At 56.3% G+C, this 12,851-nt stretch overlaps 1 protein-coding gene across 1 annotated transcript in view; it reads left to right on the top strand.

Moving 5' to 3' along the window:
- LOC121166948 (phosphatidylethanolamine-binding protein 4-like) overlaps positions 1–10,499 on the top strand; it is a 158,782-nt gene extending 148,283 nt beyond the window's left edge. Inside the window, exons 4-6 of the mRNA XM_040996285.1 lie at positions 443–488; positions 2,562–2,675; positions 10,214–10,499. Of these exons, the coding sequence (XP_040852219.1) occupies positions 443–488; positions 2,562–2,675; positions 10,214–10,368 (315 nt within the window). The 3' untranslated portion in view covers positions 10,369–10,499. The remainder of the gene's footprint in view (positions 1–442; positions 489–2,561; positions 2,676–10,213) is intronic.
- Positions 10,500–12,851: the final 2,352 nt, after the last annotated feature.

Here is a 12,851-nt window from a genome sequence, read left to right as displayed (position 1 = left end):
TGGGGGGAGAGAACCTACTGCAGAATTGGTGGCCTGCTAACCTCACCCCACCTCCCACTCCATCGTACTCAACCAGCCTCTGCCTGCTGTTCTCCGGGGGAGGGGGGAACAGTGAACTGAGGAGGCAACCCTGAGGCATCCAGCCCCTCTTCTGGAGGGAGTAGGCCCTTGCAGGCTGATGGTGACTCCCTGTGCCCAGGCTCAGGTGCAGGTGCGCAGTGGCAGGGGAGGTGTGTGGAGGGATCCCATCAGGATCCCACTACCTGCCACAACACTGAGGTCAGGAAGTCCTTCCTGCACCTCCAGGCCAGCCTCAGCCAACTACATCTGTCTGTTCCTGTCTTCTGCCCAGTCTCACAAGCCCACTCCAGACCCCACAAGGGGTCCCCTACTCCCCCACAACCCAGGAGTAACACCCAGCCTTGCCTGTCTCTCCTTCCAGGGCGCGGACTTGAAGAAAGGGAAGATTCAAGGCCAGGAGTTAACCGGTAAGCACCATGGTCTGCCCCACCTGTAGGGGGCACGAGAGAGGGTGGGTGCAGCAGTGAGAGTGCTGCTGGAGGTCTGGGGTCCAACCATCCAAGTGCAGCACCCCAGAGCTCTCCATGACAGGGTCCACCTGCGCGCTCTGATTCCATCTCTGACCTACCGCAGAAGGCCAGCAGCGGCGTCCGTGTTCACTTACCAATAATCGCTACCTTGGCTAAACCTCATTGGCTGCAATTCTGCCACTGCACAAAGCTAGCAGTGTCCGTTTGAAAGAGAATAAAACTGAGGCCAGAACGTCAGCTCCAGATGCACCGTTGACCAGGCCCAGGGCCAGCAAGGGGCCATCTGGACTGGAGAGCTTCAGGACCTAACTGGGCTCTCCTCTGCTTCCCCCCACTTTCCCCCCACCACACCCCAGGTTCCTTCCTTCTCAGATTCCCACCCTGCAAACAGCACCACACTCAGCCTCATGGTGCCCGGAAGCAGCCATGCTCGGATACCCTGTGGGCCAGCCTTCACATCCCGGCTGTATCACTGACTGTGGGCCCGGCGGAACCCCCACTCCCCAGCTCCCTCACTGAGGTGCAGAGAAGGCCTGTGGCTCGGGGCCTGACCCAAAGAAGCCGAGGGACAGTCTTGTCTTCCCACCCCAAGAATAAATCGCCATCCTAGACAACCAGTCAGTTCTGACCCCGGGCTTGTCTCCTAGGGGCTTGTACCCATGGTCGTAGCCATGCACACATGGCGCGGCTCCCCAGCCATGCTCAGGCATCCTTCTCCACAGCAGCAGTGTCTGCCTTTGCACACATGCCACAGGCCTCTAAGGCACTTCATGCTGTTGGCACCCCAGCCATCGCACACACCTGCGGAGGCTACACGCCCAAACCATACCAATTCACACAGCTGTTTCCCAGCACACCCTGCTCTGTTCCCACTCTGAACTCTTTAACACACATACACACACACACACACACACACATCTGACGAAGTGCAGTCTAAAATCTCGGGGAAAGATGAATAGTCAGGAATTCCCCTGACTGTTGGCACGCTGAAGGCCCCAGCAGCCGGAAGTCCACAGCGAGAAACCCTCCCCACAGTCACTGCTTCATCTGATGGGTGGGAAAGGAAGGGAGAGGGAGAAGCCAGCAAGTGTCTCTGCATCCCACCCCATGCCCACCACCCACCAGCAAGCCCTGGCCAGCACGCCTTCCCACCCACCCCGGGGAAGATCCCTGGCTCCAGCCTGTCTCCCATACCCCTCTCAGGAAGGGCAATGGAGAGACAGGGAAGGACAACCTCAGGAGGAGGTAGAGGCCTGGCTTTTAAAAACTCAGTCCGGGCCAGTAAATCCCCAGATCTGAGGGACGAAGGAATGAGGGCTGTTCTCGACTTTGTGCCAAAAGGCCAGCCTCTGCCCCACCCCCACCCCAAGGAGAGGGAAGAGGAGGAGGGGGAAGGCAGGCCTTCTCTGTCGGTGCCCCGGACGTCCAGCTCCTCCAGCTCCCATGATCAAACCTTTGAACCCAGTCCCACCCACCCCCGTAACCACTTCCAGATCCTCCAGGCCCAGCCAAGAAATTGGCTTCTTGGGGGAATTGAGTTCATAAGGAAATGCTGAAAAAATAAATAGAAATCCACTGCCAAATGCATTCGCGGAGGAAGATGGGTTTGTCTGGGGTCAGGAGGTGGCGTGGGTGAGGGGTGGGGGAGCACAGGAAGTCCAACAGGACAGACTAAAGCACAGACAGGACCAACACAACACCCAGTGACCCAGAAAGGCCTGGGAGCCGCACACGGGGCATGTAGGACCTTCTGGTCGGCCTAGAGTGGCTTCTCTTGGACCACCTCGTCCTCTGTCCCTTTGAGCCCCCCAGCGCCCCCAAAGTGTTCTTCCTTCCAGAGCCTGCCAAATGTACATTGGGGTGGCTGGTGATGGGGGAGTCCCCACCTGGTGCTGCTGGGAGGAGGAGCATGGTTTATAGAGTAATCAGGAGCAATGCAGTGCCACGCCATGCAGGCCCAGGGTGGTACGGGAGGGGGCACTCAGCTCACTCTGCTATTTCTGCCCGCAGCCTACCAGCCTCCCTCCCCGCCAGCACACAGTGGCTTCCATCGCTACCAGTTCTTCGTCTACCTCCAGGAAGGAAGGGTCATCTCTCTCCTTCCCAAAGAAAACAAAACTCGAGGTAGGCCTCCCCCATTTTCCAAGTGGCAGTGCAGGCAGGAGACCGGGGACATGTGAACATGTAGGAGTGAGCTGAAGGAGGTGTGGGCTTCAGTGGTCTCCCACCTCAACCCCAACCCCAGGAGCAAATCCCACAGATGAAGTTGGCAACGTTAGCTGGGCTGAGATGATCTGTGAGGCCAGGTCTCAGAGAAGAGTACCTGGAGCCAGGGAGACCAGCACCCCCAAAACCTTGCACGGCATGTGTGGACAGCTCCCCCACAACACCTCAGCCTGGTAATTGCCCTTGTAATTGAGGCCAATCTGAGCAAGAGGGCCTTGGAATGCCACCATGCCGGTCTGTCTTCATTGGTCCCTAATTGCGCTGGGGCTATCTTAGTGCTGGGGCAAAGGCATCCCCGGCCACACCCTGCCACCAGCAACTCCGAACAGCAGCGTTCCTGGGGATCCACTCCCCGGAGCCTTCCCATGGCTCACACAGCCTGCGATACCTCAATCATCCTGCCACCAGAGCCATGTGGCTGGCCACTGTGACACCCCACACGTGAAGGCTTGGGGTTTCAGAGAAGAGGACCAACAATCTTGCAGAGAGACCACACGTGGCCCAGGCTGCTGGGGAGATGAGTGGGAGGGTGAGTGTCATGAGCCAGCTCCTCTCACCCAGTGACCCTGACCAACCTGCCATCCCTGGGAAGCTGGGCTAACCACCGCAGTGCCCTGAGGGCCCCAGGGGAGAGGAGTGCAGAGCCCAGAAGGGCACTGGCTGAGCAGGGAGTCCTTCAGATGTGTGCCGAGCAGAAACCGCCAATCGCAGAGGGCTCCGGGCCACCCCAGAGAAGCCGAGTCAATGCGACCTTTCCACCCGTGAACCTTGCCCAGGCGCCTCCAGCCCCTCATCAATCCGTAAATCATCCCCTTAAACAGCTCTGCCAAGGACATACTTTGGAGACTACCAGGGAAAGAAACACACATGCTAGGAAACCGCCCATGTTGTACCCAGGCCAAAACAAACTCCTCCAGCGCCTGGTACCCCATTTCACCCAAGATGGTAGGCCCTGGGACTCGCTGGGGTCGCCAATGCACAAGGCAGCCTGCACTGTCCTCTCTGCCAACTGGGAGACTCTCGTGGGATAGGACAGTGCCTCAGGGTCCCCTGCTGGACTTCACGGTGGGACAATGAACAGGTAGAGGCTGGTGCTTTCTGAGGCAGTGTCATCAATCAGTAGAGGCCTGGAGAAGCAGTGAGGGGGGTAAGGTGTCAGAGGCCCTCAAGACATGCCCCCTCTCTCTGCTGTGCTACTGAGGAGTCTGCCTGTGAAACATGGTACTGGGGCCCACGTGTCGGCCCAGGACACATATGGCAAGACACACAAGCTGGACACCTCTGGGGTCTGGATTGGATCACTGATCCTTCTGCGTCTTTACCAAAGCTGGGATTCCTTGGGCACCACCCTCCCCCACCCCCACTTCAGCCCGCCCCCTTCTTGTGGCCATAGCAAGCTCAGAAATTGGACTTGTGTCTGAGCAGAGTAGCCCTGGCAACTTCTCTGTCCTGTTGGTGGGCCAGGAAGTCATCCTCCCAAAGGTGAGCTCCCAGCCAAGGGGACTGTTTGCATCTACCATGTGCCCAGCCCTATGCCAGGGTGCCCCAGAAAGAACCAGATCTCAGGGCCTAGGGAATTTTGCCTGCCCTGGGGGTGGGGGGGCACTTAACGTGGACTTGGGAGACTATGGAACCACTGTGCAAGAATAACTTATAATTAAGCATGTTGTTGAGGATTCTGCACAGTAGGAGGCCTGGAGTTGACTCTGGGGACCCAGGGCAAATGGGTCTCCTCCCTCCAGGGCAGCATGCCCTCAGCAGCCAAGAGGATGTGAAGGAGAGCTAGGGATCTGGCTTTGGGGCAGATTGGTGGAGCGTTTTTCTCTCTCTCTCTCTCTCTCTCTCTCTCTCTCTCTCTCTCTCTCTCTCACACACACACACACACACACACACACACACATAATCTGGGCCACCAATGGAAAACAAGCAAAGTCTCTGTGTGATGGGCCAGTCTCTGTGGGCTCTACAAAGGTTGGGCAGGGACTGGACCCTGGATAAAAAGGGAATTTCTTTTAAAGATTTAGTTTACTTTTATTTTATTTTTGAAAGGCCGAGTTATATAGAGAGAATACAGAGCTCTTCCACCCGCTGGTTTACTCCCCAAATGGCTGCATTGGCCAGAACTGAACAGATTAAAAGCCAAGAGCCGGGAGCTTCTTCCAGGTCTCCACCAGCCCCAGCCTGCAACCAGCAGGACAGTCACCTTCGTCCCCATGGAGCCTGGGAAGACTTCAAAGCACAGAACAGCAAGATGACCCATTCCCCTAGGGGCCAGAGCAAAAACTAGCCAATTCTGACTTCTGGACAAGGGTCCTTGGCAGCTGTCCCAGCTCACCTGTACTCCAGGAAGCCCAGCCCTGCTGACTTCTGGGCCCTTGGGTGACACGGGTAAGGCCCAGACATTTTGCACCCTGCTTGCCCTGAGCCTCTGTCGCTAGCAATGGCAGTGCCCTTTACACCTGTCCCTCACTGGTCTAAGCTGTGGCTGAAACCAAACTCCTAGGGAACGGTGATGTGCAGCACACCACGCCCTAGTCACCCGGAACACCAGCCAGGCTCACATCCCTTCTTTGCAAGGATGCACCAATGTGATGGCAGACAGGACAGGTGAGACAGAAAAGAGGCCTTGGAGTTCTAGGCCAGGCAGCCATGCACCACTCCACAAGCACCTGACTTGAGCAGCTCTGGGGTGGGCCCCCCAACAGATGCACACACAACACATGCGTCCACAGGGACCAGAGAAGGATAGATAGGGCGCTGCCATGCGGGGTGGGGTGGGGGGTGTCACGTCTTGCCTTTGGCCTTGAATTTAGTGGATTTAGTGAGACAAGCCACCAAGAGTGAGAAGGCAGCAGAGACCCCCAGGCGGCAGCCCTGGTGGTAAGAGAGACCAACACACAGGACCCCTGGCCGGGAGGGCCTAGATCGGCTTCCCCAGGCTAGAGCAATGCACAGGAAGGTATGGGGGAAGGGGAGCCAAGAGAGAAAGGACCCTTCTCATCCATGCACACACAGACAGACACAAACACATAGCCTCGTGCAAACAATCTGACCCCCCCTCCCACCTCCACCACCCTGTGACCTCCCACGGTGGTTCACCTGGCCCAGCCTCAGAATCCCCCAGGGCCCCGCCAGTACGGGCTTGTGGCAGACTACTCTCAGCTGCCCCTGAAGAGCCCCACCCACCTGGCAGAGCTGGGAGGACTGGGAGTCTGAAGGCCCCGTCTCAGCAGGTGCCAAGGCTAGAAACTGCCTGGAACAAGGCAGAGCACCCACCATCCGGGGCACAGCTGGACGAATGGCAGAGAAAGTACAGAGGAGCCCCACTTTGCACCCCAGCAACAGCCAAGCATGGTCATGACCAAAGACTGGGGCAGGGCAGCAGGAGCTAAAGTAGCAGCTTTTGGAAGTCACCCCCTCCCCGCTGCACCCTTCCCTGCCTCCAGCCCCTCTTCCTTCTCTCAGCCCCCCAACCCCAGCTGCAGTTGAAGGGAGTCTTGTCGGTGATCTGCCAGCCCAGCAATTAAGAATCAGACCCACTCATAGGCTCTCTGTAGGACACAGGGGTACCCCTGGCACCCCTGTTGTGCTCCCTCCCACCAGCATCAGGGAGGCTGCTCCTCCAGCCCCCTGAGTTTCTGGAGCCGGCAAGATCAGCCAGTCAGCAAGTATTCCCCAGGAGTAATTGGATGCGACGGAAAGAGGACCGTTCAGCTCCCGGAGTACAAGTCTCTGGATATCATTTAAGGCACAAAAAATGAAAGGCCCGGGCCTCCCGCCTACCACCACCAGGACATCATTAATCTCGGCAGAAGGCATCGGCGCTTCTATCACAGCAGCCGGCCCCAGACGCACCAGACAAATTACAGTGCCGAGCTGGGCACTCCGTGGGGCAGTTATTAGATTGGAGTAGAGGAATTTTTGTTTTTGTTTCTTGGTTTTTTTTTTTTTCATCCAGGGCCACTGTCCCCTAACAAGCAGCAGTGGTCTCCCTGCCTTGGCAGAGAAGAAAACAAGACCAGGCAAGAGAATGTCCCTGGGTTGAACACAAGTCCCCTGCCCAGGGATGGGGATGGGGGTGAAGGGTGAGGCAGCTCAGAGCCAGACGCTCAGATTTCCCACAAAGACTGCCCCTAGCAGTCAGTGCTGTGGCACATTTTACCAGGGAAAGCCTCTACCTAGGATGCCAGCATTCCACAGAGGTGCCAGTTAAAATCCCGGCTGCTTCACTTCCAACCCAGCTCCCTGTTCATGAATAGGAAAAGTAGCAAAGAATAGTCTAAGAACTTGGGCCCCTGCCACTGGTGCATAAGACCCAGATGAAGCTCCGGGCTCCTGGCATTGGCTCGGCTCAGCCCTGTCAGGTGTGGCCGCTTGGGGAGTAAATCAGCAGGTGGAAAAAAAAAAAAATCTGTGTGTCACTCCCTCCTTCTTTAATACTGATTTTCAAATTAATATTTAAATTTTTAAAAAGACTGCCCCCAGGACAGGAAGCACCAACCTCTATCCTCCCCAAGCCCCACATGGGCAGCAGGCTCCACCCTGTCAGCCCAAGACTGGAATAGGGAAGCCACCTCCCCAGCTTCCTGAATCCCACTCTTTGGGTTGAGAGGGAAACGTGTTGGAAGCCCAATGAGGACTCAGAGACAAGCAAGGTGGGGTAGGGTCACCCAGGAAACTGAGTTGTGCTGATGGGACACTCAAAGAAAGGTTCTGTATGGTGGGTGAAGTTACCACATCCCATATCAGAATGCTAGGCTAAGTCCCCGCTGCTCCACTTCCCATCCAGCTCTCTGCTAAGGCACCCAGGAAGTCAGCAAAAAAAAAAAAAGCTGAACTACTTGGGTTCCTACCAGCAATATGAGAGACCTGGATGAAGTTTCTGGCTCCTGGCTTTGTCCCGGCCCAGCCCTGGCTATTGCGGCCACTGGAAGAGTGAATTAGCAGTTTTATGCCTTTCCCATAAAACATAGCTTAAAAGAAAAGCAAGCCTGGGAAGGGAAGCCTGGGGGTATCCGTCAAGGGTCCCAGCACCGTCCATCCAGAGGAGGAAGTGACCAGTCATCCCCTCAACCCCTGCACAGGGTGGGAGCAGCACCCCTAGGGTTGTGCAGGGACCAGCCCACTCTTCCTGCCCTGAGCAGCCCCCCGGATAGCACTACAGCTGCCACTGGGCGGCGTTAAGAGCTGGGCAGTAGACCGCTTCCACCTCCTGGGAGGGCTCCTGCCCCTGTTGCAGCCTACGTGGGTCCCGGGTACCAGCGCGGTGGCCCTAGGCACCCGCAGCAGCACCACCCTCTTCCTGCATGGCTGGACGGAGCAGTGCCGTCCAGGAAGGGGCTTTCCTCCCAGCGGTGACCACAGAAGCCACAGCTCCCATCTCACCCTACACACCCCCGGAGGGCCTGACTCACCCCCTCTTCCTTCTAGAGCTTGCTCAGGGTCAGTTCCTCTCGCCTCTGTGGCAGGAAGCTAGCAGGGTGGGTAGAAGTGGGGAGGGGGGAGAAAGGGGACAAGAGAGAGTGTGTAAGGAGCTAGGGAGGAGGTGGGAGGCCTAGGTCTGAGAGTGAGAACTGCAGGGACCTTGGTGGCAGGACTGGCTGGGGGTCCAGGGTCCCCCAGGGCTCATTCTGTACTGGGGGCATCTGCCCGCAGTGCTACCTGAAGACAGCCACAGGCTACTGGGTCAAGCTCTGCACGGGGATTTCTCCCCGGCAGCCTGCTCTGGTCTCGTGGTGGGTTTCAATTCCCTCCTAGCTGCCCAGGCTCCTTCCTGCCCACCACTCAGTGAGGAAGACCCCGTGCCTGCCACACGCCAATTCCCCATGAGCCTACTCCCTGCAACCACACACAAGCATGTGCCCCATCCTGAGGTTGAGGTGGGGGTGTCCTGAGACCACACTTCCTTCCCAGCCAGCCAGGTCCCCCTGGCCAGGGCTGCAGAGTCTCTGAATGGACACACAGAAGACCCCAGCCCCCAAACACTGAGAGAGCACCTTGGCTGCCCCAACCACAGAAGAGCTGTGTGTCTAAGGGGTGGGGAAGGGACTTCTGTCCAGCCCTCCCAAGTCCAACCCGAGCATGCAGTCACTGCTAAGTCAAGTGGGATCTGAGGGAAGCTGACCAGGCCCCCTTCTTGGACCACCATCACCCTGCTCATGCACTGGAGTGCTCTGTCATTACGGAGTAAGTGTGGGGCTCCGGGAAGAGCGCAGAGTACACAGGAAGCACTAAGTTGGTGTGTTGCTGTTGCTGCTGCTGCTTCAGTTATTCCTGTGGTTTGCACCATTGCTCTTACCGGTTGGGTTTGAGGATGGACAGCAACCCTATCTTTGAAATGCCCACAGCCCTGCAGGGAAGGGAGAAGGTGGAGCTGATGGGAGGATGACAGGTGTAGAGAGAGCGGTCTGCAAGTCGCAGACAGGAGAAGCCCTGAGAAGAACCTGAAGCTGCTGCTGGCACCCCTAAGCCCCCCCTCTGTAAGCAGGAGATAGGGCTGCACCCCCACACCCCCCACAGCCTACTGCCCCTTGACCAGCTGTACTGCAGACCAGGCCCTCCCCACACACTCTCTGCACCCACAGGTGATGCAAAATCAGAAAAAATAAAAAAGCAAAAACCCAAACAACCAACCAAAATACCAAGTGGAGGGTACGTTTAAATTCCCATTTCAACTCCAGATAAAAGACAGAAACGTGCTTTCTCAGGTGTATTCTGTGCGATGTGTGGGACACAGGCCACACCCACAAACCACTGGCACATTCTGGCAGCCTTCTGCCCTGGGGTGCTTGTCGCCCAGGGTTTGAGAAACAAGAGCCAGGCGTCTGAACACTTACCTACCTGGACCCCTCGTCTCTCCCCAAGGGCTCTGCTGTCCCTGCCCTATCACCGGGCCTAGTCACACCTGTCCCCAACATTGTATTCCTCCAGGAACCCTACAGGAGGAACAGCAAGAAGAGGTGGTTTGGTTTGTGGCAAGGCAAATCTTGGTGGGCAGCTGGGGTGGCCAGGTGGGAAGAAATCATCACAGCCTTGGCCATGAAGTCTTAAAAAGTCTGCAGGAAGGGTGGGCTGCATAGAGGAAGTGGGCAGCCCAGAAGATTGGGCATATCCTGTCTGAGGGGGTAGAGCTACACCAAATAAAGGCCACTAAAGGAGACCCTGGTCCTTGTCCCCTCATCCCCTGTGAGATTTCCCAAGAGTGCTGCTAACCTCCAGAGGGCTACCTCTACATCCAGGAGCCAAGGGTGCTCCCAGACACCATGGTCAAGGTCATCACTGGCTGTCTCCAATTACCCTGGAGCTGCAAGCTCACCCCTGTCTCAGGCCTGCCCATTTGCTCTCATAGCCCTGTTTCTCTCTCTCTCTCTCTCTCTCTCTCTCTCTCTCTCTCTCTCTCTCTTTCTCACTGCCACCCCCTCGGTTTATCCTCCCAGCCTCTTGGAAAATGGACAGTTTCCTGAACCGTTATCGCCTGAATGAACCAGAAGCAAGCACCCAGTTCATGACCCAAAACTACCAAGACTCGCCCAGGCTCCAGGCGTCCGGCAACGGCAATGGCAACGACAAGGCCAAGAGCCAACACAATTAGAGATGACTGCTTGCCGTGCCTGACCGCAGGGGTCACCCTCCTGGCATGGGTCCACTTGCCACTACCACCAGCCTGCTGTGGAAGCCCTCTGGGTATGGACCCCTTCTCTCCCCAATTAAAAAAAATCATCCAGACTTGGCATTTTGTTTTCTTTCTTTCTTTCTTTCTTTCTTTCTTTCTTTCTTTCTTTCTTTCTTTCTTTCTTTCTTTCTTTCTTTCTTTCTCTCTCTCTCTCTCTCTCTCTCTCTTTCCTTCCTTCCTTCCCTCCCTTCCTTCCTTCCTTCCTTCCTTCCTTCCTTCCTTCCTTCCTTCCTTTAGGACTGGCGCAAATCCTTGCTGTTTATGCTCCAGGATCCCTTATGGGTGACCGGTTCATGTCCTGGCTGCTCCACTTCCCATCCAGCTCCCTGCTTGTGGCCTGGGAAAGCAGTCGAGCACGGCCCCAAAGCCTTGGGATCCTGCACCCATATGGGAGATTCAGAAGAAACTCCTGGCTTCAGATTGTGTCATCTCTAGCCTTTGCGGCCACTTGGGGAGCAAACCAGTGGACAGAAGGTCTTTATGTCTCTCCTTCTCTCTGTAGATCTGCCTTTCCAATCGACAATTTTTTTTTAATTAACTTAGTAGAAAGATTTACAAAGAGGAGGAACAGAAGCAGAGAAAGAATAAAATTGACCTTCTCTATGGTGATTCACTCCCCAGATGGCTGGGTTAGTCCAAAGCCAAAACCCAGGAGCTTCTTCCAGGTCTCTCTCATGGGTGCAGAGGGACTTACTGCTTACCCAGGCTATCAACAGGGAGACGCGTGAGAACTGCACCAGCCGGGACACAAACTGGTGCCATACTGGGGGGGCCGGCACCCAAGGCAGAGGCTTAGCTACTACACCATGTCTGTGCCTCCCCACTTTTTTTAGGATCATTTATTTGAAAGTCAGAATTACAGAAGGAGAAAAAAATCTTCCTTCCCCTGATTGACTCCCCCAATGGCTACAACATCCAGGGCTGGGTCAGGTTGAAGCCAGGAGCCAAGAGCTTCTTCTGGGTCTCTCACGTGAGTGTAGGGACCCACGGACTTGGGCCATCCTCCACTGTTTTCTGAGGTGTGTTAGCACGGACCTGAATGGGAGGTGGAGTAGCTGAGTCTTGAAGCAGCACCCGTATGGGAAGCCAACATCACAGGTGGCAGCTTTACTCGCTATACCATCGTGTCAGCGTCCGTTTCAGAGGAAGTCAACCAGTGTTCCGCACTGGGGTTTAGGGTGAAGCTGTGAGTGGGGTTGGGTAACCGGACAGGCATGGTGATCCTGGGGCCAGCGTTGCAGCAGGGCTGCTGTGGGATCCTCATAGGGACCCCAGACGAAGAACAGTTGGCTAATCCCTCCCCGCCTTGGACTCAGGGGCGAGCAGAGCAGCCAGCACCTGGGGCTTTCAGTCTAGTCAAGCCGAAAACATTGACCAACTGAGTGCAAACCCACAATGATGTGTTGGGGAACGAGAGGTGAAGGTTCAGGGAGAAGTGACGTTCAGTACAGGATTGGAAACTGCCCCACTGGGTTGTGGGGCAGGGGTGAGGCTGGTGAGAGTGGTAGTGGTATGAGAGTGGCAACAGGAGCAGATAAGATTCCAGAGACATGGGTGGCAATCTCGCCTCTCCCCGCAATCGCCTCTCCCCTGCCCACCACCCCCTCCACAACCAAGGAAGCAAAAAGGCCAAGAAGGAATGCAGCTAAAGAGAAACAAACAAACAAACCAACAGGGAAATGGGAATGCTGGGCGAGGAGGCAGAGGCCGGACAACGGGTGATCTGCACCCAGAAAACCACAGGAAATCGCCAACTCGACAGCTGGACAGGGACAGGCAGTGCCAGCAGAGGCGTGCTCTTAGCAAGCTATGAATGCATGTCTTCATTTGTGCCAGGAAGGGGCCCGTGGCATCCAGACTCATACAAGGCCTGTGCAGGCCCTCAGCTTCCACACCTGAAAACCCCTGGAAAGGCGTCACTCACACCTGAACCAAGGCTCCCCAACCCCACCCACCCACAGCTTCCCCACCCCAACTCCAATTTGTTGAAGACCACTCCCCCACACCTCTTCAGCTCATTTTCCTGCCCGAAATTAACAGCCCTGTCTCCTCTGCCACTCAGGGAGACTCGTGTATAGAAGGTGCTTTAAGGTGTCCAGATGGAAGCAGCCAGCAGCACACAGTTGGGGGAACCCAGGGATGCTTGCTGAAGGCAGGCGGGACCCCGCCAGCCCTACCCTCCACCTGGCTGAACAGCCACTTGGACAGTCGGGATGGAAGAAAAAGCAAGGACATGGGGAGGTGGAATTTGTGAATGGAGAGAGAATGGGACAATGCCCCCTACATCGTTCCCTCCAGGGATAGGTTCCATGCCCTCTGTCCAGTTACAATGGGCAGCAAACTCCTGGATTCTAGAAAGGCATGTGGGCGCCAGCATTGTCTTGCAGTGGATTAAGCTGCCA

The sequence above is a fragment of the Ochotona curzoniae genome, unplaced genomic scaffold (genome assembly GCF_017591425.1).
Source record: "Ochotona curzoniae isolate NIBS_2020 unplaced genomic scaffold, NIBS_Ocur_1.0 patch266, whole genome shotgun sequence".
NCBI classification, from domain to species: Eukaryota; Metazoa; Chordata; class Mammalia; order Lagomorpha; family Ochotonidae; genus Ochotona; species Ochotona curzoniae.
Note: the sequence above shows the minus strand (reverse complement) of the source record. Positions and strands in the feature narration are given on the sequence as shown.